Raw genomic sequence first — 23656 nt, 5'->3', positions numbered from 1 at the left:
AAGGTCTAACAAACCCCCTTTTTTCCAAAAAACTCTAAAAATATATTCACAGCCTCAAACAGTTTTGTACATTTCAAGCAACAAAAGGTATAGAAAAAGGCACAAGTAACTGCATACATGTGGAGATAATACCAGACTGGGACAAAGAAAACCAGGAATTTTTTTTTTTCCATGGGTTTGGTCATTCACTAAGAGTGCTTCTTATGATTATACTAAAGGAAATAGTGTTGAAAATGTCTGTTGATTTTACAGAGGAAGCCTAAAGGTGGAACAGCCGGCGGAGGTTCAAGTACTTCCCGCGTTTTCATCCACCTTTTCGTGAGTTTGACCTAAATCGGAGTGCTCTGGGTGTGGGCTGCTCCCGGAGAGGTTCCTGGGGCTCGGGGAGCAGGGCTGGGCCTGGGGGTGACCAGGGGGGGCTTCTGAAGGGCTGTCCCTGGCTGAGATGAAAGTGCAGGCTGGTTCCGATGAGGTGCTCGAGCTGCCCGATTGCTGCTTGCCCGTGGCTTTGGAGGGTTCCTCCCCGCTGGCTGGGGGCTCCGGACACGGCTCCTGGGGGGTGTCGTTGGGGCTGCCTGGGGACACCGAGGGTTGTGGTTGATGGGCCTGGCTGGGCTCAGCCTCATCTGCAGGGCTGTGCTCCTCCTGCTCAGGATGAAACTCGCTAGTCCTCATCTTCTCCTCCGCGAAACCGCCGGCCGCCGGCTGCTCCGGGGACAGGGTGAACTTGGAGACCTTGGCGACGGGGGACACCGACTCCGATGAGGGCTCTGGAGGGCTTTGAGGCTCCCCGTCCCTCCTGGTGACCCGGCTGGCTGATGGGACGAAGTGTCCAGCTTGGAGGGACAACACAGGACCTGGCACCAAGCTGGCGTGAGAGCTGGGCCTGGCCTGCACCATCTGGATGCCCCCGATGGGGATCATGGGGTAGGGGGTCCTGGCGAGGTGCTGCGAGTGCAGCGGGAGGTGGCTGAAGACATTCTCCTCCCCTGCTCGGTCGTGGGGGGCCTGCAGGGGCCGGGGGCAGGCGGGCGGCGGGGCGCCGGGGGAGCTGGGCGGGCTGCGCGGTTCCGTCTTCTGCGCCAAGGGGGGAAAAAGAAGAGCTGGGTCAGTGGGACACACACATGAGAGTGATGATGGCCTCAGCAAGGACTGGGGGGAGTGTTTTGGTCTGATTTTCAGCTGAGGGAGATGTGGAGACCCGAGGTTTTAAGGTGAGGAGCGGCACAAGCCGCAGCGTTTCGCTTTTTGGGATAAATGTGGCCGTGGTGTTTGTTGGGGCACAGATCCAGGGGTTTGGCTTCGTGTTGGGGCACAGATCCAGGGGTTTGGCTTCATGTTGGGGCACAGATCCAGGGGTTTGGCTTAGGCCTGGATCATTATAAAATCAGAGATTTTTTTGGTTGGAAGGGACCTTTAAAGGCCATCTTGTCCAACCTCCTGCCATGGGCAGGGACATCATTAACTAGGCCAGTTTGTTCCCAGCCCAATCCAGCCTGGCCTTGGGATCTTCCAGGGGCATCCACAGCTTCTCTGGGCACCCTGTGCCAGGGCTTCACCACCCTCAGAGTGAAAAATTTCCTCCTTAGCTCTAGCCTGGATCTCCCCTCTTTTAGTTTAAAACCATCACCCCAACTCTCAGAGCTGCCTCTGAAATTCTGGCAGAAGAGACAGAGTTTGCTGCCAGCTGAGCTGCTTCAGATCCCTGTCAGTGCAGGGGCTTCCTGAGAGCCCAGAATGAGATTCTTTAATTATTAATTAACTAATTAATTAATTTTCACTGCGCTTTCCTAAAGCAGGATTGCATCTTTACAGCTGCAGGGATGTTTTCAGTGAGAGGTGGCATCAACTCCAGCACACCCAGCAGTGGGTCCCCACCACCACCACCCTCACGGGGTGCTCTGTGCAAATCAAGGGGTTCAGACCCTACATTTTACCTTTTCCTCTTTCTCTCTCGGTGCCTCCCATAGTTTCCTAACGTACATCATGGAGAGATTTGTGGCTAAACAGAAAGGGATCGATTAGTGATAAATCCCTGCACGGGACTCCCAAGAAGAGGAAGCAACAGGAACTGAAATCGACTTTCAATCAAGATGAAATGTGAGGATCCACATTTCTTTGTGGGATTATGGGGAATAATTCCCTGATCCTGTGAGCTGGATCTCTCTGAAGAGGCAGCGGAGGAAAACAACAAAAGAGAAGAGGAAAGAGAAAAAAAGAAGAGCCACCAAAGGCAGTGTGTGCTGGGTCAGCGGTGACAAGCCCAAACACTGCTAAAATGTCACTTATCCCCAGGAAGCCTTGGCTAAATCGCTTCAGGGATGCTGGGAAACCCCAAACAAATATTTCAGTGGTGCAACAATCACCACGAGGAGAGGCTGCCCTAAGCAAGGCCCAGTGGGAAGAGAGATGGTCGTGGTGAGACCTGGCAGCGAGCCTGATGCTGGAACTGAGCTAAAATCATCTCCAATCTCTGTTCGGGACCTGATTAACCCTCCTCTGGTCTCTCTGTCTCTTGTGGCCTTACCAGGAATGTTAATTTTGCAATCAAAGCCCAGCTGTCCGTCGTGCTGATAAAGGGGAAATTTTCCATTCGGTTTTTTTACATGGAAAAGTGACAGTGGTGGCTCTGGGCGCAGAAAAGGAGCAGGAAAACAAAGCCAAAAAGGTAAATGTGAACTAAGGAGGTGGAAGGTGGGAATGGCAGACAAGCAGGGCTTGAGGCATTGTGGATTTGGGGGCTGAGGGGATTTGCTGCAAGCAGAGGCAGCAGGAAGTTATCCTGACAGAGGAGCTGAAGGATGAGGGTTCCCAGAGCCCTGAGATTCACCACAAGAAGTGAATTGACAGGAAACAGCATTAAAGGAAGGCAAGGTTTGGATTTAGAATAAAAGAGAGTCTCTGAGGAGGTGAGATGAAAACTCAGAGTGGGAAGGAGGAGGAAGGAGGCACCACAGGACAGAAGGGTCTGGAGAAGCCCTGGCTCGGCATCTGGGGTGGCAGAGGTTCTATAAAAGCCTCTCCCTCTCCCCAGCGCAGCCCCTGAGGGCTGGAGTCTCTCCCCACAGCGAGTGGATCTCACGTTCACCAGCAGAGCTGAGAGCAGAGCCAGGAGCTCCAGCAGGAATGGGAAACATCCCACCAGACCCCACATCACTCTGCCTGCAGGCAGATTTCCCTTCACCCACAAGATTTGATTAAACAATGCTCTGGGCCCAGTGGGAAACCCCTCTCTGTGCTGAAGAGATGAAATGAGAGATGTCCAAACAAACATTTCTCAGCAGAGCTGGCTGTGGGTGGACACAGGGCACAGCCAGAGCTGCCTCAGGTCACTGACCAGTGGAAAATGGTCACAGCTCCACCCCAGCTGGGGAAACCTCAGGGGTGGGAATGAAATTCCCAGGAAGGAGAAGGCTCTTAGTGGCAATTAATCATTAGGAGGTTGTCCTTGCTGATTGTCCCAGCAGGACTGGCTGGCTCAGGAGTGGGAATAACCCCTTGGAGAAGGGATAACTTCATTTCTCTCCAACTGAGGAGGGCAGGCCCTGCTAAATGGGTGCCAAACCCACTGCTGTCCCTGTCCCTGTTCTGTGACAGTGCTCACAGAGCCCCGGTGCACTTCTGCATCACCAAAAACCACATCAGAGCCCACCCCGTGGGGCCCAGAGGGCAGCAGGGCACTGCACTTACCAGCTTGGACTCGTAGAGCTGTAAGTTTTTGCCAAAGAACCTGTGAGGTAGAGGCATCGAAGAGAATATCCCGGGCTGGGCTTGACACGAGCTTGGAACTTTGTCCTCTGCCGATTTGCTAACGCCAGGCAAGTCCTCTCTGCCAGGGGGTGGACACCTGGACAGCTCCAAGCAGCCTGGAGACAAGACTTTCTTCAGGGAGAAGTACCTCAGGGATGCCAACTCTCTGCTGGGCGACGAGCGCCTGGCTGGGGACACTTCTCCTTCTGGGGGGAGTGACGTCCTTGGGGACAGCTCCCTCCGCGGGGACAGGTGCCTGCTGGGTGACATCTCGAGCCTCGGGGACACACATCTCAGGGGTGACACCTCTCTCCTGGGAGAGAGGCGCTGGCAGGGGGATAAACCTCTCCCCGGGGACAGGCAGCGCAGGGAGGGCAGCAGCTCCGCCGTGGGGGAGAAGCGTTTGGGGGACGTTTCATTTTTGGTCAATAAATGCTTCCTCGCCATCACGGCTCTGCCGCCGCCACCGCCACCCCCTCTGGGGGTGCCACAATCCTGGCTCGGGGACCACCTTTTCCTCGGGGAGGTGTCTTTGGAGGTGGACAGGTCCACGGCCAAGGCCATGGGTGGCCTGGTGACGGATTCTCTCTCAGCAGGAGCCAAGCGCTCGGTGGAGGTCAGAGCTGGCCTGTGGAGGCTCAGGAAGCTGTGGCACACAGCGACATCGCTGCTGTCTGCTGACCACCTGCTCTCCAGCCCTGAGGAGGAGGAGGAGGAGGAGGAGGCCTGTTGGCCTTCTTTTCCTGCTTTTGGGGCGCTGGGAGCGGCTTCTTGAGCTGTGGGTGTTTCGGTGGCTTCCTCTGGAGAGGACGGGGAGCCCCGCGAGGGGAGGGCGCCGTGTTGGCCTTCCAGAAGTTTCGGCGTTGGCTCGTCCTGGCTCTCCTCTTCCTCCTCGTCGTCCTCGTCCTCGTTGTCGTCGTCGTCGTCGGATTCCTCGAGGTCTGAAAACTGGTGCTCCTCGATGGGCTCAGATCCCTCCCGCCCCTCAGAGTCCTGGAAAAGGTCTTCACTGGTTCCTGCGGGCGGACACGGGACAGAGAGTGTGAAACGCGCGGTCGGGGGCAATTTCTGTGTTAAATCTCAGCAAATACATAGTCAAGGGCTATTTTGTGTTAAATCTGCTCACTGAACACATGTAAGGGGCTGGTTTTGTATTAAATTTCACCAAATACACAGTCAGGGGCTATTTCTGTGTTAAATCTGCTCACCAAACACACGGTCATAGGTTATTTTTGTGTTAAATTTGATCACCAAACACACGTAAGGGGCTGGTTTTGTATATAAATTTCACCAAACACAGGTAAGGGGCTATTTTTGTGTTAAACCTCACCAAACACAGTCAGAGGCCATTTCTGTGTTAAATCTGCTCACCAAACACACGGTCAGGGGCTTTTTTTGTGTTAAATTTCACCAAACACATGTAAGGGGCTATTTCTGTGTTAAATCTGCTCACTGAACACACGGTCAGGGTTATTTTTTGTGTTCAATTTCACCAAACACATATAAGGGGTTATTTCTATGTTAAATCTCACCAAGCTCATGTTCAAGATCTATTTCTGGGCTAAATCTGCTCACAAACTCCAAGGGCACCAGAGGAGAGGGAACCCAACTGCTCCTGGGTCTGATCATCTCCTGCTCTGCAGCTTCAGCCTCGCCCTCTCTGCCACCTCCCCTGCTGATGATCCCAGTAGATCCCAGTGGATCCCAGTGGATCCCAGTAGATCCCAGTGGATCCCAGAATATCCCAGTTTCAATTCCAGCTCTGTCAGCACGCTCAACCCCTGCTGGGCACCTTCCACACCCTTTATTTGCTTTATTTCCTCTAAATGGCAAAAATTCCCATTTTTAATAGATGAGAACAGCAGCGCCTTCATCCTTCAGCGGGGTTTGATGATTATTTTTTAGAATGGTGGCTCCAAAATATCACCAACTCCACGTGTTGGGCCTTTTCCTGCCTCAGATTTCCTGACAGATGAACATCAGCAAGGCAGGTCTGCTGCTAAAAAATCGAACAATGGGGTGGGAGGAATCTCTGTGGATGTTTCCTGGGCAGGATAAATCCCAGATGTGGTTCAGATGGTTCTGGACGGAGGATTTGGGGCTCTGTAAATCAGAGCTTGTTGGCAGCGAGGAGGATAAAAAAGAAAATTCTAAAGGATTTTAAATAGAGAAAATTTCTAAAGGATTTTAAATATTTTTATATTTAAAGGCTGGTTAAAATATATCTCTGTGCTGCTGGAAGGGCCAGCAGGAGCTTTCTGAGCTGAGAACAATCAGTTTTTCCCCTGGTGGGTGTGCAGGGCTGAGGGCAGCAGGGACAGCCCGGCCCGCAGGGAACAGCCACTGGATGTCACTGCAGCCCAGCACAGCGACACTGCCACCTCCCCCGGCCCCGGGGGGCTGCACATGGCCGGGGGTGCCCAGGGGTGGAGCAGAGCGGGTGGGGAATACCCGGGCACCGGGATGGGAGCAGAGCCCGGCTGGGGCTGTGATACCTGAGTGTGATACCTGTGTGTGTGACACCTGTGTGTGACACCTGTGTGTGTGACACCTGTGTGTGCAACTTGTGTGTGACACCTGTGTGTGACACCTGTGTGTGATACCTCTGTGTGTGTCACACCTGTGTGTGTGACACCTGTGTATGTGTGACACCTGAGTGTGACACCTGTGTGTGTGTGACACCTGTGTGTGTGACATCCGTGTGTGACATGTGTGTGTGTGACACGTGTGTGTGACACCTCTGTGTGTGTGTGAAACCTGTGTGTGTGACATGTGTGTGACATCTGTATGACACCTCTGTGTGACACCTATGTGTGTGTGACACCTGTGTATGTGTGACACACCTCTGTATGACATGTGAGTGCGTGTGACACTTGTGTGTGAAACCTGTGTGTGTCACCCGTGTGTGACTCCTCTGTGTGTGTATGTGACACCTGTGTGTGACATCTGTATGTGACTCCCATGTGTGACACTTGTGTGTGATACCTGTGTGACACCCGTGTGTGTGACATCTGTGTGTAACACCTGTGTGTGTGTGACACCTGTGTGTGACTCCTGTGTGTGACTCCTGTGACACCGGTGTGTGACACCTGTGTGTGTGTGACACCTGTGTGTGTGTGACACTTGTGCATGACACCTGTGTGACACCTGTGTGTGACTCCTGTGACACCTGTGTGTGACACCCGTGTGCAACCGATCCCAGCCCTGCCAGCCCCTCCCCTGGGCTCACCCTGTGACACTGTTCCTGCTGTCCCCATCCTGTGACAGTCCCCACCCAGAGCTGTCACCGCCAGCACCAGCTGCAGGGGACACTGAAGGGACACCTGCAGCACCCAGGGTGGCTCCAGAGGGGACACAGCACCAACTCCCCTCAGTGATGGACTAAAAAATCCAATTTGGTTTATTTGGAATTCCAGGGCCTCACAAGTGTTTGGCATTCCCAACCCCACAGATTTTCCCATGGCTGATTATCCAGCCCAGAGCTGCCTGGGACTGGAAAGGGAAAGGAACTTCTCATCCTGGTTCAGAATGATTTTCCAGCCCAGAGCCTGGAGACTGGAAATGGAAAAGCTTCTCATCCTGGTTCAGAATGATTACCCAGCCCAGAGCCTGCCTGGGACTGGAAATGGAAAGGAGTTTCTCATCCTCATGCACAGAGCCTGCAGCCCTCCCTGCGGGCAGAGCTGTCCCAGCAGAGGGATCCTGGCTCACTCTGTGCAATCCTCCCCTCTGCCGGGGGCTGCTGGGCCAGGGCTGTTTGCAAACTCCCGGAGGAGCTGAGCTCAGAACAAATATTATCCCAAACTCCCAGCTGTAAGGCTGAGCCGTGCATATTTCCTGCTTGGAACAGGAATGCGTTTCACTGGCAGAGCTGTGAGCCAGGCCCTGGCTCTGAGGGGTTTTTTTTGGGCTTGGGGACAAGGAGGGAGCTGTGCCTTGTGCTGGTGCTCTCCTTTCTCTGCCCCAGCTGGGTCAGGGGTCAGGAGCCAAGGGAAAGTGCAGCCAGCCCCAAATTGAGGAGCTGTTTGAGTTTTGCCACCACAAATTCCACCCAGGGAAACAACCCAGTGAGTCCTGGGACAGCCCCAGGGAATTGCTTTTGGCCTCCTGACACCATCCCAGCAGGAAGGGACAGAGCTCAGCTTCCAAAATTCATCCTGCTGAGCTCACGGGGAGAGAAAGGGCAGGACAGGGAGGGAGGGATGGAATTAGTGGGAATGTGTCCTGCTGACAGCTTTGTCTGAGGTTGCATCTCATTCCATGTGTGTTATTTATTCTCCCCACCCCACCGAGCCCAGCCCAGGCAGGAGTGAGGAATTATGCTCCAATCTCCTTTTATAGTAACACCCCTTGCTTTCTGCTGCCCCTTAAATAGAAATACAAACAATCAAGTGAAACACAACCCCCGGTTTAAAATAATCCAGGGAGTTTTAGGAACCGCTGCTCCCTCCCCGCCTGCCCCCAGAGGAAAACACAGTAACCTTCCTGTGCTGCTCTGTGTCACACAGAAATTGGAGCCTTTTTATTACAATTATTATTATTATCTAATTAAAATAGCCCATTTAATTCTTGTTCTGAGCCCCTTTGCAAGGAAGGGAGAGGACACAGGGGAGGGCTTTTTCCAGCCCCTCGCCCTGAGAGCAGGGCCTGTGATCACAGCTGGGAATCTCAGATTTCTCAGGCACCTCTCTGCCTTTCCTGTGTCATTTTCTCATCCATCCAAACGTCCCCAGCCATTAGGGAACAAAATCCCGTTTTCTGCCTCCTTCCTTGGCTGCTGTGTTTAATATTGACGTTTGTGAGCAATGGGCCTTTCTGCTCGTGGAGCAGAATATTCCAATATATTCTGATATTTCTTATCAGAAGTTGCAGTGTTGGTTTAACCAGGTGGGAGCAGGCACAGAACCAGAACCACTGGAATTGAAATGTCCCCTGGGGTCACCAACCCCCAGCAAGGGCAGCTCTGACATCCCTTTAACACTAAAACCTTGAGCAGGCACAGAACCAGAACCCCTGGGGCTGAAAATGTCACCAACCCCCAGCAAGGGCAGCTCTGCCCTTCCCTGCCTCACCAAAACCTTGAGCAGACACAGAACCAGAGCCACTGGAATTGAAATGTCCCCTGGGGTCACCATTCCTAATTAAGGGCAGCTCTGCCCATCCCTACCCCACCAAAACCTTGAGCAGACACAGAACCAGAGCCAGGAAATCTCCCCCAGGATCTTCAACCCCTAGAAAAGGAAGCTCTGCCCTTCCTTGTCCCTCAAAACCTTGAGCAGGCACAGAACCAAAGCCCCTGGAATTGAAATGTCCCCTGGGGTCACCATTCTTAATTTAGGGCAGCTCTGCCCATCCCTACCCCACCAAAACCTTGAGAAGGCGCAGAACCAAAGCCCCTGGAGCTGGAAATGTCCCTTGGGGTCACCAACCCCAGCAAGGGCAGCTCTGCCCATCCCTGCAGCACCAAAACCTTGAGCAGGCACAAAAACAGAACCCCTGGAACTGGAAATGTCCCCTGGTGTCACCATTCCTCATTAAGAGCAGCTCTGCCCTTCCCTGCAGCACCAAAACTTTGAGCAGGCACAAAAACAGAACCCCTGGAACTGGAAATGTCCCCTGGTGTCACCAACCCCAGCAGTGTCCCCAGGCTCACACCCTCCCATGGATGCAGCTCCCAGCACGGCCCCACCACTCAGAACCCCCTGGAGGGGACAGAAGTGTCCCCATGTGTGGCAGGGTGTCCTGCAGGGCAGGATCCTGCTCCTCTCTCAGCAAAGGGGGAAAAGATTTTTACCTTCTTCGGCTTCCAGATCCACCAGTGAAGATACCAACACGCCCAGCTCCTGACATTTTTTGCTGTGGGCCTTTGACTTCATGTGTTTAGTCAGATTCCCTGAAAAGAAAAGAAGCAGAAAATATGGTTTACTCAAATATGGCTCCTTTTTATTCCACCTTCTTTCCCTTCCTTTATTATTATTATTATTATTATTATTATTATTATTATTATTATTATTATTATTATTTTCCCTTTTTTTCCCCTTTTTTTTCCCTTTTTTTTTCATTTTCTTCTTCTTCCTTTTTTTTTTTTTTTTTTTTCTTTTGTGGGTTTTTTTTGGGTTTTTTTTTTTTTTTTGTTGGTTTTTGGTTTGGTTTGGTTTGGGTTTGTGTTTTTTTTGGTTTTTTTTGGGGTTTTTTTGGTTTTGGTTTTTTTTTTTTGTTGTTGTTGTTGTTTTTGTTTGGGGTTTTTTTGTTTGATTTTTTGGGGGGTTTTTTGGGGTTTTTTTCCTTTTTTTTTTTTCACTGAGTGGGGAAAACCCTGCATTCCCATTTTCCCCAAAAATGGATGGCTCAGGTGCTCTGGAAACACTCCAAAATCAAGTAGATGTGGCACTTGGGGACATGGAGCTGTGATGGTTGGGCTGGGTGATCTTGGAGGGCTTTTCCAGCTTTAATGATTTGATGACTTTATGATATAATGAGGCTCCTGTTCCCAAAGGGGGCCGGGATGGGAAGAGCAGTGAGGTCACTGGGGGCTGCTCTGGGATAACTCCTCTCTAATTCCACCTCCCAAATTACAGGCAGGTTAATTAGGCACTAATTAACCCCAGTGACAGCCCAGGGAAAGGCTGGACAAAGGGGGAGAAGCAGGAGGGTGGAGCAGACAAGAGGATGAAAGGAGAATTAAAGCAACAAAAATGTCCCATTTTCCCTTCTCCTCTCCCACAGCTCTTCCTAAAACCCCAAACTGAGATTGGGATTTGGATTAAACCCCATCCAGTCTCCTCCCACTCTCCCAGGTGCTCCAAGCTCTGTCCAGCCTGGATTTGGATATTTCCAGGGATTTATAGGATGAGGAGATGATGAGAAGGAACATTTGAATTTCCCTGTCGTGCCCCCAGCTTTGCTGGAACTGACACCTGAGGATCCCCAAGCTTGATTTTTTCACCAAACAATTTTTTTTAAAAAAGAAGAAAACCATAATTCTCCCACTTTATTATCAACTTCCAATGAGGATTGAGATCCTGCAGTGCAAAATCCACAATCCCTGAGCTGGTGGGAGCCTCTCCTGCTGCTGCTCTGGATGTCCCCAGTGACAGCCCAGGGAAAGGCTGGACAAAGGGGGAGAAGCAGGAGGGTGGAGCAGACAAGAGGATAAAAGGAGAATTAAAGCAACAAAAATGTCCCATTTTCCCTTCTCCTCTCCCACAGCTCTTCCTAAAACCCCAAATTGAGATTGGGATTTGGATTAAACCCCATCCAGTCTCCTCCCACTCTCCCAGGGTGCTCCAAGCTCTGTCCAACCTGGATTTGGATATTTCCAGGGATTTATAGGATGAGGAGATGATGAGAAGGAACATTTGAATTTCCCTGTCGTGCCCCCAGCTTTGCTGGAACTGACACCTGAGGATCCCCAAGCTTGATTTTTTCACCAAACAATTTTAAAAAAAAAAGAAGAAAACCATAATTCTCCCACTTTATTAACAACCTCCAACAAGGACTGAGGTCCTGCAGTGCAAAATCCACAATCCCTGAGCTGGTTGGAGCCTCTCCTGCTGCTTTTTTGGATGTCAGGGATAAAAAAATCCCCTGTTCACTGGAGCAGAGCATCACCCGCCGTGCCCTCACCTCCCTGAGAGCGCCACAACCCCCCAGCTGCCACCTTGATTTCTCCTCAGCCCATGAATTATTTATTTCAGCCCATTTTGTAACAAAATAGAGCAGCTCCAGCAGGGAAAGCCCAGGAGAGACAAAGGCTGACTCTGTGTGTGGGGCACCCGACCTGGAGGAGGATTCAGGGGATGTTTATGCAGCAAAACAGCTGCAAAAAGGAGAGATTTATTATTTTTTTAAGCCTCATTTTAACTGGCCTTAGTGAGGACAGTCAGGAGTGAGGATGAGGCCAGCCCTGCTCCAAATCAGAGCCTTTTTCTCCACCCCAAAACAGGAGTTTTGTCCTGGCCCCTGAGGCAGGAGTTTGTTCTCACAGCCACCTCTGCTCCCTGTCAATCACCCCTGCCTGAAAATGAATTAAAAACCTCCATCCACAGTCCCAGCTGTGGCCTCATGGAGCTGGAATTTCATTTTGGAAGTGAAAAGCAGAGAAAAACACAGCCTGGGTCAGTGTGGTGCTGCCTGGGCAGCTCCCAGCTCCCAGCCCTGCTGCCAGGAATGCCCCAATCCCTGCAAAATCCCGAAAAAAATCCCTGCCTGGAGCCTCTCCAAGGGCAGCAAAGAACAAATCAGCCCGAGGGAGAGCCTGCTGTGGGATCCCTGAGTGGGGAGGGGACATTGGGGACATCCCCAGCAGTTCTGGTGTGAGCACAGCCCCAAAACCAGCCTGCAGGACCTGTCCCTGTCCCTGTGCCCCTGCAGGACCTGTCCCTGTCCCTGTCCCTGTGCCCCTGCAGGACCTGTCCCTGTCCCTGTCCCTGTGCACCTGCAGGACCTGTCCTTGTTCACCTGCAGGACTTGTCCCTGTGCACCTGCAGGACCTGTCCCTGTCCCTGTGCCCTTGCAGGACCTGTCCCTGTCCTTGTTCACCTGCAGGACTTGTCCCTGTCCCTGTCCTTGTGCACCTGCAGGACCTGCCCTTATCCTTGTTCACCTGCAGGACCTTTCCCTGTGCAGCTGCAGGACCTGTCCCTGTCCCTGTGCACCTACAGGACCTGTCCCTGTCCCTGTGCACCTGCAGGACCTGTCCTTGTGCCCCTGCAGGACCTGTCCCTGTCCCTGTCCCTGTCCCCGCCCCTGTCCCTGTTCAGCTACAGGACCTGTCCAGGGCTCCCCCAGCCCTCCTGCCCCTCTGCTGGGGCTCAGCCGTGCCAGGAGCCACCAGTGCCACCTCTTGTCCTGTTTTGTGTCCCTGGGCAGGGCAGGGTGTGTCTCCTGCCCTCCTTTCCCACCCCCAGTACCAACAAACTCACCCCAAACCCCAAAGCACCAACTCGTTCCAAGCTTTGTTTCCTTCTCCTCCAACTCCTTTTCCCTTTTCTCTGTCTCTGCCTCCACCCTCCTTGGCCAAAATCCTCTGGGTGCAAATTTGGAGAAATTTGGACAAAACAGGGATGCTGCATCATTTCAGAGAAAGGAGATCCTCATCTGCCCCTTCTGCACATTTTTAAAGGAAATTAAAATCTGGAGGCTCCTTTCCACCAGCTGAGAAGTTCAATGATCATCCTGGGAGAAATCTGGAGGACGAGGGGATTTATCTGATCACGGCTCTTTCTTGCAGTTTGTGTGGTTTTTTTATTAATTAACGCTGGCAGGATTAAAGGCTGGAGTCATTCCTTGGGCAGATTTTCCAGTAAAATCAACACCAGTTTGTCTAAGTGAGAGCTGGATCTGAGTCCTCCTACAAGGGAAGACTCACAGCTACTTGTTGCCTTGCAGAGTTCTGGCTCCCAAGTTAAAAAAAGGAAAAAAAAATAAAAAATAAAAAAAAGAAATCCACACTGCGTTGCTTCCTTGGAAACCAATGGAAAAAAAAAAAAAACAAATCTCAGAGGGAGCAGGAGAGAGCGGTAGGAGGCTGGATTTAAATTTAAATTTAAATTTAAATAGCAGAGGAATTACACTGAACCCTAAGCAGGTAAGTGCTCCTTATTGGGGATTGTTTACCCAAAAACAAAACAAAACAAAACAAAAAAAAAAAAAAAAAAAAAAAAAAAAAAAAAAAAAAAAAAAAAAAACACCACCCCCCAGATTTGAAATAAACTGGTTATATTTATAAAAATATGTGCTCCAGCTGCCTGAGCTGGGAAATCTCACTGGGGACTTAGAGCAGCTTAAAGGCCCGTGTTGTTTGGGGAAAGCTGCGACTGGAGCCTTCCAAAAGCACCTAAAGCAGCTGAATAGGGACTAGGAGTGATTTCTCCCAGTTAAATTTCATGAGGAAAATTGATTTTTTTATTAATTTTTTTTTGGGGGGGGGGAGAGCTGTTATGGTGTTTTCAAGGTGATGGAGTTAAAGTAGAAAGTGAGGAGCTGAAGCTTTGAGATTCCTGGGAAAATTATCCTGGGGCTGCACCATCCCTTCTGTCCCTGCTGTTAAATCTGATCAATTCAGCAACAAAATAACCCCAAAAAAACCCAACCAATGATCGAGTGCAGGAGAGACAAACAGCCAGAGCTTCACAATTCTCACATTCCTTTTTGAAAAATCACTGGAAAGGAGAGAAGCATCTTCTCTGGAGCCAGACTGGGAGAGCTGGGGGAGAGGAGAAGCTCCAGGCAGAGCTGAGAGCCCCTGGCAGGGCCTAAAGGGGCTCCAGGAGAGCTGCAGAGGGACTGGGGACAAGGGATGGAGGGACAGGACACAGGGAATGGGCTTTAAACTGATGGAGAATGGATTTCAATGGGAGATTGGGCAGGAATTGCTCCCTGGGAGGGGCTGGGCTGGAATTGCCAGAGCAGCTGTGGCTGCCCCTGGATCCCTGGCAGTGCCCAAGGCCAGGCTGGACAGTGGGGACACTGGGAGGTGTCCCTGGGGTGACACTGGATCAGTTTGAAGCTCCTTCCCACCCAAACCACTCTGGGATTCTCCAAAAACTCTCCCCAGTGCTGCTGCTGGGGGTTTATTGGTGCTCCAAGTTTTCCCATAAAAATCAAACCTTCCCATTGATGCCGTTCCCAACACAAAGAGCAGAAAGAGCCTGAAGTTAAAGCAAGGAGGAGGAAATAAAATTTCTTCCTGAAAGGGAAAACAGCTTTTTCTCCATTTCCTTCCTGCCCAGAGAACAATCCAGGAGGTGCTGAAATTCCTCTTTTAAAGACTCTTTTAGAGGCCACAGTCACAAAGCTCCACCTCAGAGGAGGGAGAGACACCTCGTTAAAGAGGCACCTCCAGATCTGCTCCAGAAACACCAAATCAAACAAAAATCTCCCCAAAGCAAAAAAATTTCTGAGGCTGTTGTTCCCATCAGCTAAAAGAGCATACACATAAAAAAAAATTAAAAGTAAAAAAACCAAAAGAATAAAATTAATCTCATGGATTTGCTTTAAAATAATAATGATAATAATAATAATAATAATAATAATAATAATATATACTATATAATATATAGTATATAGTATATAGCGTATAATATATAATATATAACATATAATATAAAATATATAATATAATATAATATATATTTTATATTATATAATATATAATATATATAATATATAATATATAATATAATATAACATATATATTATATATTATATAATATATAATATATATAATATATAATGTATAATGTATAATATATAATATATATTATAATATATTATATATAATATATAATATATAATATATAATATATAATATATATTATATATAATATATATTATATATAATATATAATATATATTATATATATTATATATATTATATATATTGTATATATAAATTTTCCCTGCAGTTCCGCAAGCCAAAAGAACAGATTTTCTTCCAGTGACAGAAAAGCACAAAAAATCAAACAATTGGTGAATAAGGGGAAAATATTTAAAGCATTTTAAAGCAAAAAGTTTTCCCAGTTCTTGGAACACGGATTTTCTAGAGTGGGAGGGGTGGGGAAGGGGGGGACTGAAGTACATTTTAACCAGATAAAAATCCTCATTAAAAATAATAACAACAATATAAAAAAAAAACATTTAACTGCTCCCAGCCTAGTGAGAGTTTAGAGCATTAGATCATCTACCCCAGACCTCCCCCTGGAGCTGATGCTGAAGGCTAAAATTAACTCTGGAAAGCTGATTTCTTTTAAAAAAAAAACACTTTTTTTTTTTTTTTTGTGCAAGTGCAGCTCCAGCAGGAGGGAGAGCTGCAGCTTCTGCATTCTGCAATTTGGGGCTGCCAAACCCACCAGAACCCAGACAAACCCTCCAAAATTATTTGGGAAACACCAATTCTGCAAAGCCCCCACTCCTCTGAGGAACCAGAGTTTGAAATTGCTTAAAAAATAATCCCTGGCAAAGGCAGGAGGAAAAAAAATTGATTTTCCTGCTGTTCTTGCTGATGATTTTTTAAGCGACTTCAAACTCTCTGTTGGTACAAACTCTCCATCTCCAAGTGATGCTTTTATCAACACACACAGGGATTTTTTCCCCACTTTTCCAGAGCTCCTTGTACCCCCCCAAACAGTTTTTCTCCCATTTTCTCCCATTTTCTCCCATTTTTTGCACTCTGAGCACACCCCAGGGCTCTGCCCATCACACCAAGAGCAACTCCAAAGTCGCCACCATGCAACTAATTCATCCATAAATAGGAATTTCTGCCCATTCCATGCATCCACACAGGCAAAACGACACTTTGCCATTCAAATCTCAACAGAATGTTGATGATTTATTTATATTTTTGGGGGGTTTGTGTGGAAGGAAGCATTTCCATGCTCCCTTGCCCATGCCAAGCAGAAGAAGGGAAGTGTCTGTTGTGGCAGCCAGAGCTGACAGATCCTTCAAGGGAGCAGAGAGATGAAGAGCGAAAAAAATAATAAATAAATAAAAAATAAAAAATAAAAGCAGCCAGAGAAGGTGGTGGAGAGAGGATGGTTTGATCCCAGCAACCTGGGGAAACAAAATAAAAAAAAAAGCCCCACAGAAGCAGGGTGGGAGTGATGGGAGAGGCTGAGTGGGTTCAGCTCTCCAAGGGAAACCTCGGAACGAAGTCAAAGCAAGAGGAGAACAAGAAAGGAAATGAATCAGAGAGAGCTCCAGGATGGGAGGGAGAGGAAGAACCGTCGCTTGGATGAGCAGTATGAGAATTGTGGCCTCCAACCCGGTATCGCTTCCCCTTTGTCCCCCCCAGCCCCAGCACGTTGTCACCCAGAAATCCCCACCAGCTTCCCAGAAAAGCACTGCCCAACCCTGATTCACCCACTCTGGTCACTCTGGTCACCTCCCCGGTGCTCCTGTGTCCCCTCTGGGCCACCACAAGTGTCACAGGGCACGCAGCACCCTGTCCCCACCCCACTGTGACACTGTGGGTGACACCAGCTCCTTCTGGACCCTCCTGGCTGTGTCACCCTCTGATGGAGCTACAGGCAACGGGTGTGGAGGGGCTCACCCAGCCCAGCTCCTGCGTGGGACAGCCCCCAGAATCCCCTAAAGCATCGTCCAAAAGCTCCCTGAACTCACATATTCTGCCAAACTGGAACCAAGAATCTGAACCCCACATTTGCTGCCTTATCCCAAAACTGCTGCCACCAGAGATTTGTCCAACCCTCGGTGCCAGAGCCCTGCGAGAAGCTGAAGGCACCTTCTGGCCCCTTTGGAAAGCTCCACTCCCCGTTTCTCTTGAAAAAAAAGCCTTTTTTTGCAGCTCCTCACACCCTCCCTGAGGCCACAGCAGGGGACACCTGGTGGCACTGATGTCCTGATGTTGGATGAAGGCCCTTAGAGGGGAGAAGGTCCATTGATGTGATACAGAGAAATGTGGAAGCCACATGCAACTGCATGAGAGGATGAGGATGGGCAGATCTGGAGAGCTCCAGCAGGAAAAGCCACCCAGAGCCTGGATCCAGGGGCTCAGCCAGGAGCCTGGAGCCCTCACTCTGGGGTGGTTTCATGTGGAAGCCCTGCCAGGGAAGCTGCATTTCAGGATTTATTTATTTTTTTTCCCTTGGAGAAGCGTGAGCCTGATATTTCTGGCTCTGAGAGATTTTTTTTTTCCTTGGGGAAAAAGCTAGCAGCTGCTAGCAGGCTAAAACCTCTCAGAGCCAGAAATACCAGTCCCACAGAGAAGCACAAGGAGGGATGGCAGGGTCTGAAAACACCAACCACTTTCCAAACTCCCTCATCCCCCTCCCTCCAACTCGTTGAGGGGCTTTGACAGCCCCTGGAAACTCCTTCCCTGACCCTTTTTTTTGGCAGTGCCCCCCAGCAGGCAGGCTGGCAGAGGAGGAGGAGGCAGCTGGGAGCTGGCTTGTGGCTTACCTTTGGTTTTAAAAGCAAAGTTACAGTACTTGCAGACGTACGGCCTGACGTCTGTGTGCGTGCGAATGTGTTTCTTCAGCATGCTGGGTTTCTTGCAGCGAATTCCACACTCCTCACAAACATACTTCCCTCTTCCACGGCCTCGCACATACACATACTCTTCGTTTGATTTGTACCTATGAGCAACAGGTGGCGTGATAAAGGGGAAAAATAAAAAAAAAAAAAAAAGAAGAAAAAAAAAAAAAAAAAAGAAGATTCCCACCTCGACAGAAGAAGAAGGAGAAGGAGAAGAAGAAGTCACGACTTTGCTGGGTTAGTTCTGCAGCACCAGTGTTAGTTATCGACACCACAGGTCTGGGGTGTTGTTTGGTAGCTCTGGGTGATTGGGATAAATTTGAATTATCACCCAAAGCTCGTGCCCAGGTGTCTCCAGATGCCTGAGTCCCATTTTGGGATGTTCTGTACTGGGATGTTCTATCTGTGCTGGAATGTTCTCTCTGTGCTGGGATGTTCTCTCTGTACTGGGATGTTCCCCCTGTGCTGGGATGTTCCCCCTGTGCTGGGATGTTCTCCCTGTGCTGGGATGTTCTCCCTGTGCTGGGATGTTCCCCCTGTGCTGGGATGTTCTCCCTGTGCTGGGATGTTCCCCCTGTGCTGGGATGCTCTCCCTGTGCTGGGATGTTCTCCCTGTGCTGGGATATTCCCCTGTGCTGGGATGTTCTCTCTGTGCTGGGATGTTCTATCTGTGCTGGGATGTTCTCTCTGTACTGGGATGTTCTCCCTGTGCTGGGATGCTCTCCCTGTGCTGGGATGTTCTCTCTGTACTGGGATGTTCTCCCTGTGCTGGGATGTTCTCCTGTGATGGGATGTTCCCCCTGTGCTGGGATGTTCTTTCTGTGCTGGGATGTTCTATCTGTGCTGGGATGTTCTCCCTGTGCTGGGATGTTCTATCTGTGCTGGGATGTTCTCTCTGTGCTGGGATGTTCTATCTGTGCTGGGATGTTCTCTCTGTACTGGGATGTTCTCCCTGTACTGGGATGTTCTCCCTGTGCTGGGATGTTCTCCTGTGCTGGGATGTTCTATCTGTGCTGGGATGTTCTATCTGTGCTGGGATATTCCCTTGTGCTGAGATGTTTTCTCTGTGCTGGGATGTTCTCCGTGTGCTGGGATGTTCTCTCTGTGCTGGGATGTTCTATCTGTGCTGGGATATTCCCTTGTGCTGAGATGTTTTCTCTGTGCTGGGATGTTCTCCGTGTGCTGGGATGTTCTCTCTGTGCTGGGATGTTCTCTCTGTGCTGGGATGTTCTCTCTGTGCTGGGATGTTCTATCTGTGCTGGGATGTTCTCTCTGTGCTGGGATGTTCTCCTGTGCTGGGATGTTCCCCCTGTGCTGGGATGTTCCCCCTGTGCTGGGATGTTCCCCCTGTGCTGGGATGTTCTCTCTGTACTGGGATGTTCCCCCTGTGCTGGGATGTTCTATCTGTGCTGGGATGTTCTCCCTGTGCTGGGATGTTCCCCCTGTGCTGGGATGTTCTCCTGTGCTGGGATGTTCTCCTGTGCTGAGATGTTTTCTCTGTGCTGGGATGTTCTATCTGTGCTGGGATGTTCTCCCTGTGCTGGGATGTTCTATCTGTGCTGGGATGTTCTCTCTGTGCTGGGATATTCCCCTGTGCTGGGATGTTCTCTCTGTGCTGGGATGTTCTATCTGTGCTGGGATGTTCTCTCTGTGCTGGGATGTTCTATCTGTGCTGGGATGTTCTCCTGTGCTGGGATGTTCTCCCTGTGCTGGGATGTTCTCCTGTGCTGGGATGTTCTATCTGTGCTGGGATGTTCTCTCTGTGCTGGGATGTTCTATCTGTGCTGGGATGTTCTCTCTGTGCTGGGATATTCCCCTGTGCTGAGATGTTTTCTCTGTGCTGGGATGTTCTCTCTGTGCTGGGATGTTCTCTCTGTGCTGGGATGTTCCCCCTGTGCTGGGATGTTCTCTCTGTGCTGGGATGTTCTCTCTGTGCTGGGATGTTCCCCCTGTGCTGGGATGATCTCTCTGTGCTGGGATGTTCTCTCTGTGCTGGGATGTTCTCTCTGTGCTGGAATGTTCTATCTGTGCTGGGATGTTCTATCTGTGCTGGGATGTTCTCTCTGTGCTGGAATGTTCTATCTGTGCTGGAATGTTCTATCTGTGCTGGGATGTTCTCCCTGTAACAGGATGTTCTGCAGTGCTGGGATGTTCTCCTGCCCTGCAGCTGCTGCCCAGAGCCCAAAGCTGAGCTAAGTCACTGTGCTGATGTGCCCATCCTCAAACACAAACTGAGGCACCCAGGCTGGGCTGGAAAGGGTTTATCTCAGATCAAGTTGGGTTGGACAGAGTTCATCCCAGCCTGGACAGGGTTTGTCCCTGGACAGAGTTTGTCCCAGGACAGTGTTTGTCCCAGGCTGAATAAATTTTATCCCAGCCCAGACTGGACAGGGTTCGTCCCAGGCCAGGCTGGACAAGATTTGTCCCAGGCTGAGCTGGACAGGGTTTATCTCAGACCAAGCTGGGTTGGCCAGGGTTTGTCCCAGCCTGGACAGGGTTTATCCTTGGACAGGGTTTGTCCCAGGCAGGATAAGGTTTGTCCCAGGCCAGGTTGGACATGATTTGTTCCAGGCTGGGCTGGACAGGGTTTATCTCAGATCAAACTGGGCTGGACAGGGTTTGTCCCAGGCTGGATAAGGTTTATTCCAGCCCAGACTGGACAGGGTTTGTCTCAGGCTGGACAGGATTTGTCCCAGGCTGATCAGGACAGGGTTTATCCCAGCCCAGCCCAGCTGCCCCTCACTCCCTGCCATTCACACCACGCCCAGTCAGTGCCTGCAGAGTGCTGGGAAACCCATCCCAGCCAAACCTCCTGGGACACAACCCCAGAGCCACCTGAGAAGTCACTGCCACCACCCCCCTGTGACCCCTGCACACCCAGAATGGACACAAAGAGTAGAAAACATCCTTTTCTCTCTCTCTTTATTTTTTAAAATAAATAAATCATGCTACCACTACAGGCAAACCCTGCAGACTCCAGGCTCTTTTATCTCTGGCACAGCATCACCATTTAGTTTTCCCCAAGAGAATGACATTGGTCATCCTTCCTTCCCATCATATATTTTATTTTTCTGCAGGGTGGAGGGGGTTGAAAAAAAAAAACACCCTTGTAAGACTAAGACAAAAATCTTTCAGCCTCCTGCTGCTCAGCAAATGAAAATCTGCAATTTCCTGTGCTCCCAGCACAAGAAATTTAAGGTAACACCAAATTGCTCCTCTCAGATCTTAAAGAGACCAATTTTTTTGAAGCACGGGCATTTCTTGCAAGTCATTTTTTTTTCTACCCAAGAAGAATTAAATCTGGTTTTTAGAAATGTCCAAAATATCCACCCTGGAAAAAAAAAATCAGGGTGTTTAAAGGCTCTTAATAGGAGATGCAAAGGCATCCAATGCCATCAGTGAGGGTTTGGTGCCTTCCCATTCCAAACCAGGAGGGTGAGAAAACTTCTCCTTGCTGTCCCTCTGCTCTGACCAATGGGAGTGAAGAGGTTTGTCTTTGTGTCACCAATCCGATTGGTCTGTGTGAAATGGGATAAAAGGGAGACACAGCCCAGAAATAAAGGAGTCATTTTCAGCCTCCTGAATCTCAGAGTCTGTGTTGTTGTGGTGTAAAACAGGGTCAGATGGCCACAAAAAAAGCACATCTGGGCTGCTCTTGCAGAGCCCTGTGGAATTTATAATCCCATGGGGAGCAACTCCCAGCCCCTGCAGGGCCACACTCCCCCCAGTGCTGGAATCATTGGGAGCAGGGGGGGTTAATTATAGAATTCACAGAATCACAGAATGTGTGGGTTGGGAGAGACCTCCAAGATCATCGAGTCCAGCCCAGCCCCAACACCTCAAATAAACCCTGGCCTCCAGTGCCACATCCAGTCTTTCCTTAAATGGTGACTCCACCACCTCCCTGGGCAGACCATTCCAGTATTTAATCACGTTTTTTCCATGAAAAACTTCTTCCTGATACCCAACCCGTATTTCCCTTAGTGCAGCCTGAAGTTTTGTCCTCTCGTTCTTTCACTTACTGTCTGATTATTAATGATCATTAGAAGCCCAGACACTGATTTAGGGGGCAGCCCTTCCAAACAGACACACAGAAATCAAAACTCAGCTAGTTGATGGGTTTTGGGCCACAAACCCTTCAGAGAGCAGGAGGGACTGGCACAGCCTGGTGTCACCCCCTGTCAGCACCAGAGACCCGATGGCCCCAAAATCACAGGAAACCCAACAATGGGAAAACACAAACCTGCAGAAAGCTTTGTCTCAGCTCCTTCCCTTCAGCTGAAACCCAAACCCCTGAACCATTTATTCCTCTGCACCCTGCAGGAGGTTTAGTTCTCAAAATTCCTGGCCATTCTTTTCAGCCACAAACACTTTCTTTTTTTTATTTTTATTTTATTTTTTTTCCCTCGCTGCTGTGAGCCACATCCAAAATCTCCATGTGGCTGGAAACCACAGGATCAAACCTTGGACAGGCAACTGGGGAAGGAAGTTTGGTGGTTGGCAGGCAGGGAGGCAGAGCAGGTTTCTGGGGGACTCATTGCTGGGCTGAATCACCCCTTCCCTCCTGCTTCCTTTTTTATTATTTTTAAATTTTTTTTTTATAATTCCATCAGTATTTTACCTTGCCCTGGTCACAGCCTGGGCACATTTTAATCATTAAGTTAGAAAACCCCTGATTCTGTGAATTTTCCTGATTTGAAGCTCAGTGCTGTATCAAAAAACACCCCTGGAGGCTTTCAGGAATTATTTCCTCGGCTGGTTTTGACATTTGACAAAATCCCTTGTTTGCTTTTTGGATTTGGGGTGCAGAGGCACAGGAATGGGAAATCTGATCCCCGTGCTGAGCTGCTGGGTTTGTTTCCCTGTCAATGAACCGAGTCAAGCTCTGTGGTCGTTGCCTTTGGTGTCAGATTTTGGGTTTATTGACGGCACATTTCATCTGTCACCAGGCTCCCCACTCCTCTGGCTTGGCCAAACCCCTGGGAACTTCCTGGGAATGAACTGATCTCATTTCTGCTTTGTGCCTCCTGTAAAATCTGCCAGATCGGGGATAAATGTGTAACTACCACGGTGCCGCTAATTACTGCTCATTAATTGCCTTCCTCACGGCTCCCTGGGATCAGAGGACCACTCTGGGCCTGGGTGTGCAGCAGAATTCCTCAGTGGGGTCCCTGGGGGTGAGGATGGGCACACACAGGTGTGTCCTCAAGGCCAGACAGTCACTCTGAGATGTCCCTGTGCTTGTGCCAAGGGTGAACAGAGGGATTCCTCTGCAAAACCCACACCAGACAATGTCAGTCTCCCGCAGTTTCCCTGGAGATCAGCAGGTTCTGCCTGTGAGGATCCCTTATCCCAGCCAGGGAAAAGGAGATTTCCGTGCCAGCTCCTCCCAGATCCGTACCTGGAGTTATTGTCATCTTGTTTGTCTCAGCGCAATGTCTCTGTCTGGGAAAATTGAGATGCTGGAGAGGTTTATGGTGCTTGTAGGAAACTGGAAATGACATTGTCTGGTGCGGGTTTTGCAGAGGAATCCCTCTGTTCACCCTTGGCATGAGCACAGGGATGTCTCAGTGTGACTGTCTGGCTTTGAGGATACACCTGTGTGCCCATCCCCAGCCCCCAGGGACCCCACAGCAAAGGCTGAGGAATTCTGCTGCACACCCAGGCTCAAACACCATAAACCACTCAAGCATCCCAGTTTTTCCAGACAGGGACATTGCGCTGAGACAAACAAGATGACAATAACTCCAGGTACGGATCTGGGAGGAGCTGGCACGGAAATCTCCTTTTCCCTGGGTGGGATAAGGGATCCTCACAGGCAGAACCTGCTGATCTCCAGGGAAACTGCAGGAGACTGACATTGTCTGGTGTGGGTTTTGCAGAGGAATCCCTCTGTTTGCCCTGCTGGAGC

At 49.9% G+C, this 23656-nt stretch overlaps 1 protein-coding gene across 1 annotated transcript in view; it reads right to left on the bottom strand.

Annotated features, from left to right (window-relative positions):
- Positions 1–285: 285 nt before the first annotated feature.
- HIVEP3 (HIVEP zinc finger 3) overlaps positions 286–23656 on the bottom strand; it is a gene marked incomplete at its 3' end in the record, with an annotated part of 46694 nt that continues 23323 nt past the window's right edge. Inside the window, exons 3-6 of the mRNA XM_083879636.1 lie at positions 17671–17846; positions 9545–9643; positions 3691–4766; positions 286–1077 (exon numbers count right to left, since the gene is read on the bottom strand). Of these exons, the coding sequence (XP_083735762.1) occupies positions 286–1077; positions 3691–4766; positions 9545–9643; positions 17671–17846 (2143 nt within the window). The remainder of the gene's footprint in view (positions 1078–3690; positions 4767–9544; positions 9644–17670; positions 17847–23656) is intronic.

This window comes from Zosterops lateralis, assembly GCF_965231275.1.
Source record: "Zosterops lateralis genome assembly, chromosome: 28".
In the NCBI taxonomy this organism is placed as follows: Eukaryota; Metazoa; Chordata; class Aves; order Passeriformes; family Zosteropidae; genus Zosterops; species Zosterops lateralis.
This window is presented reverse-complemented; position numbering and strand designations above follow the sequence as displayed.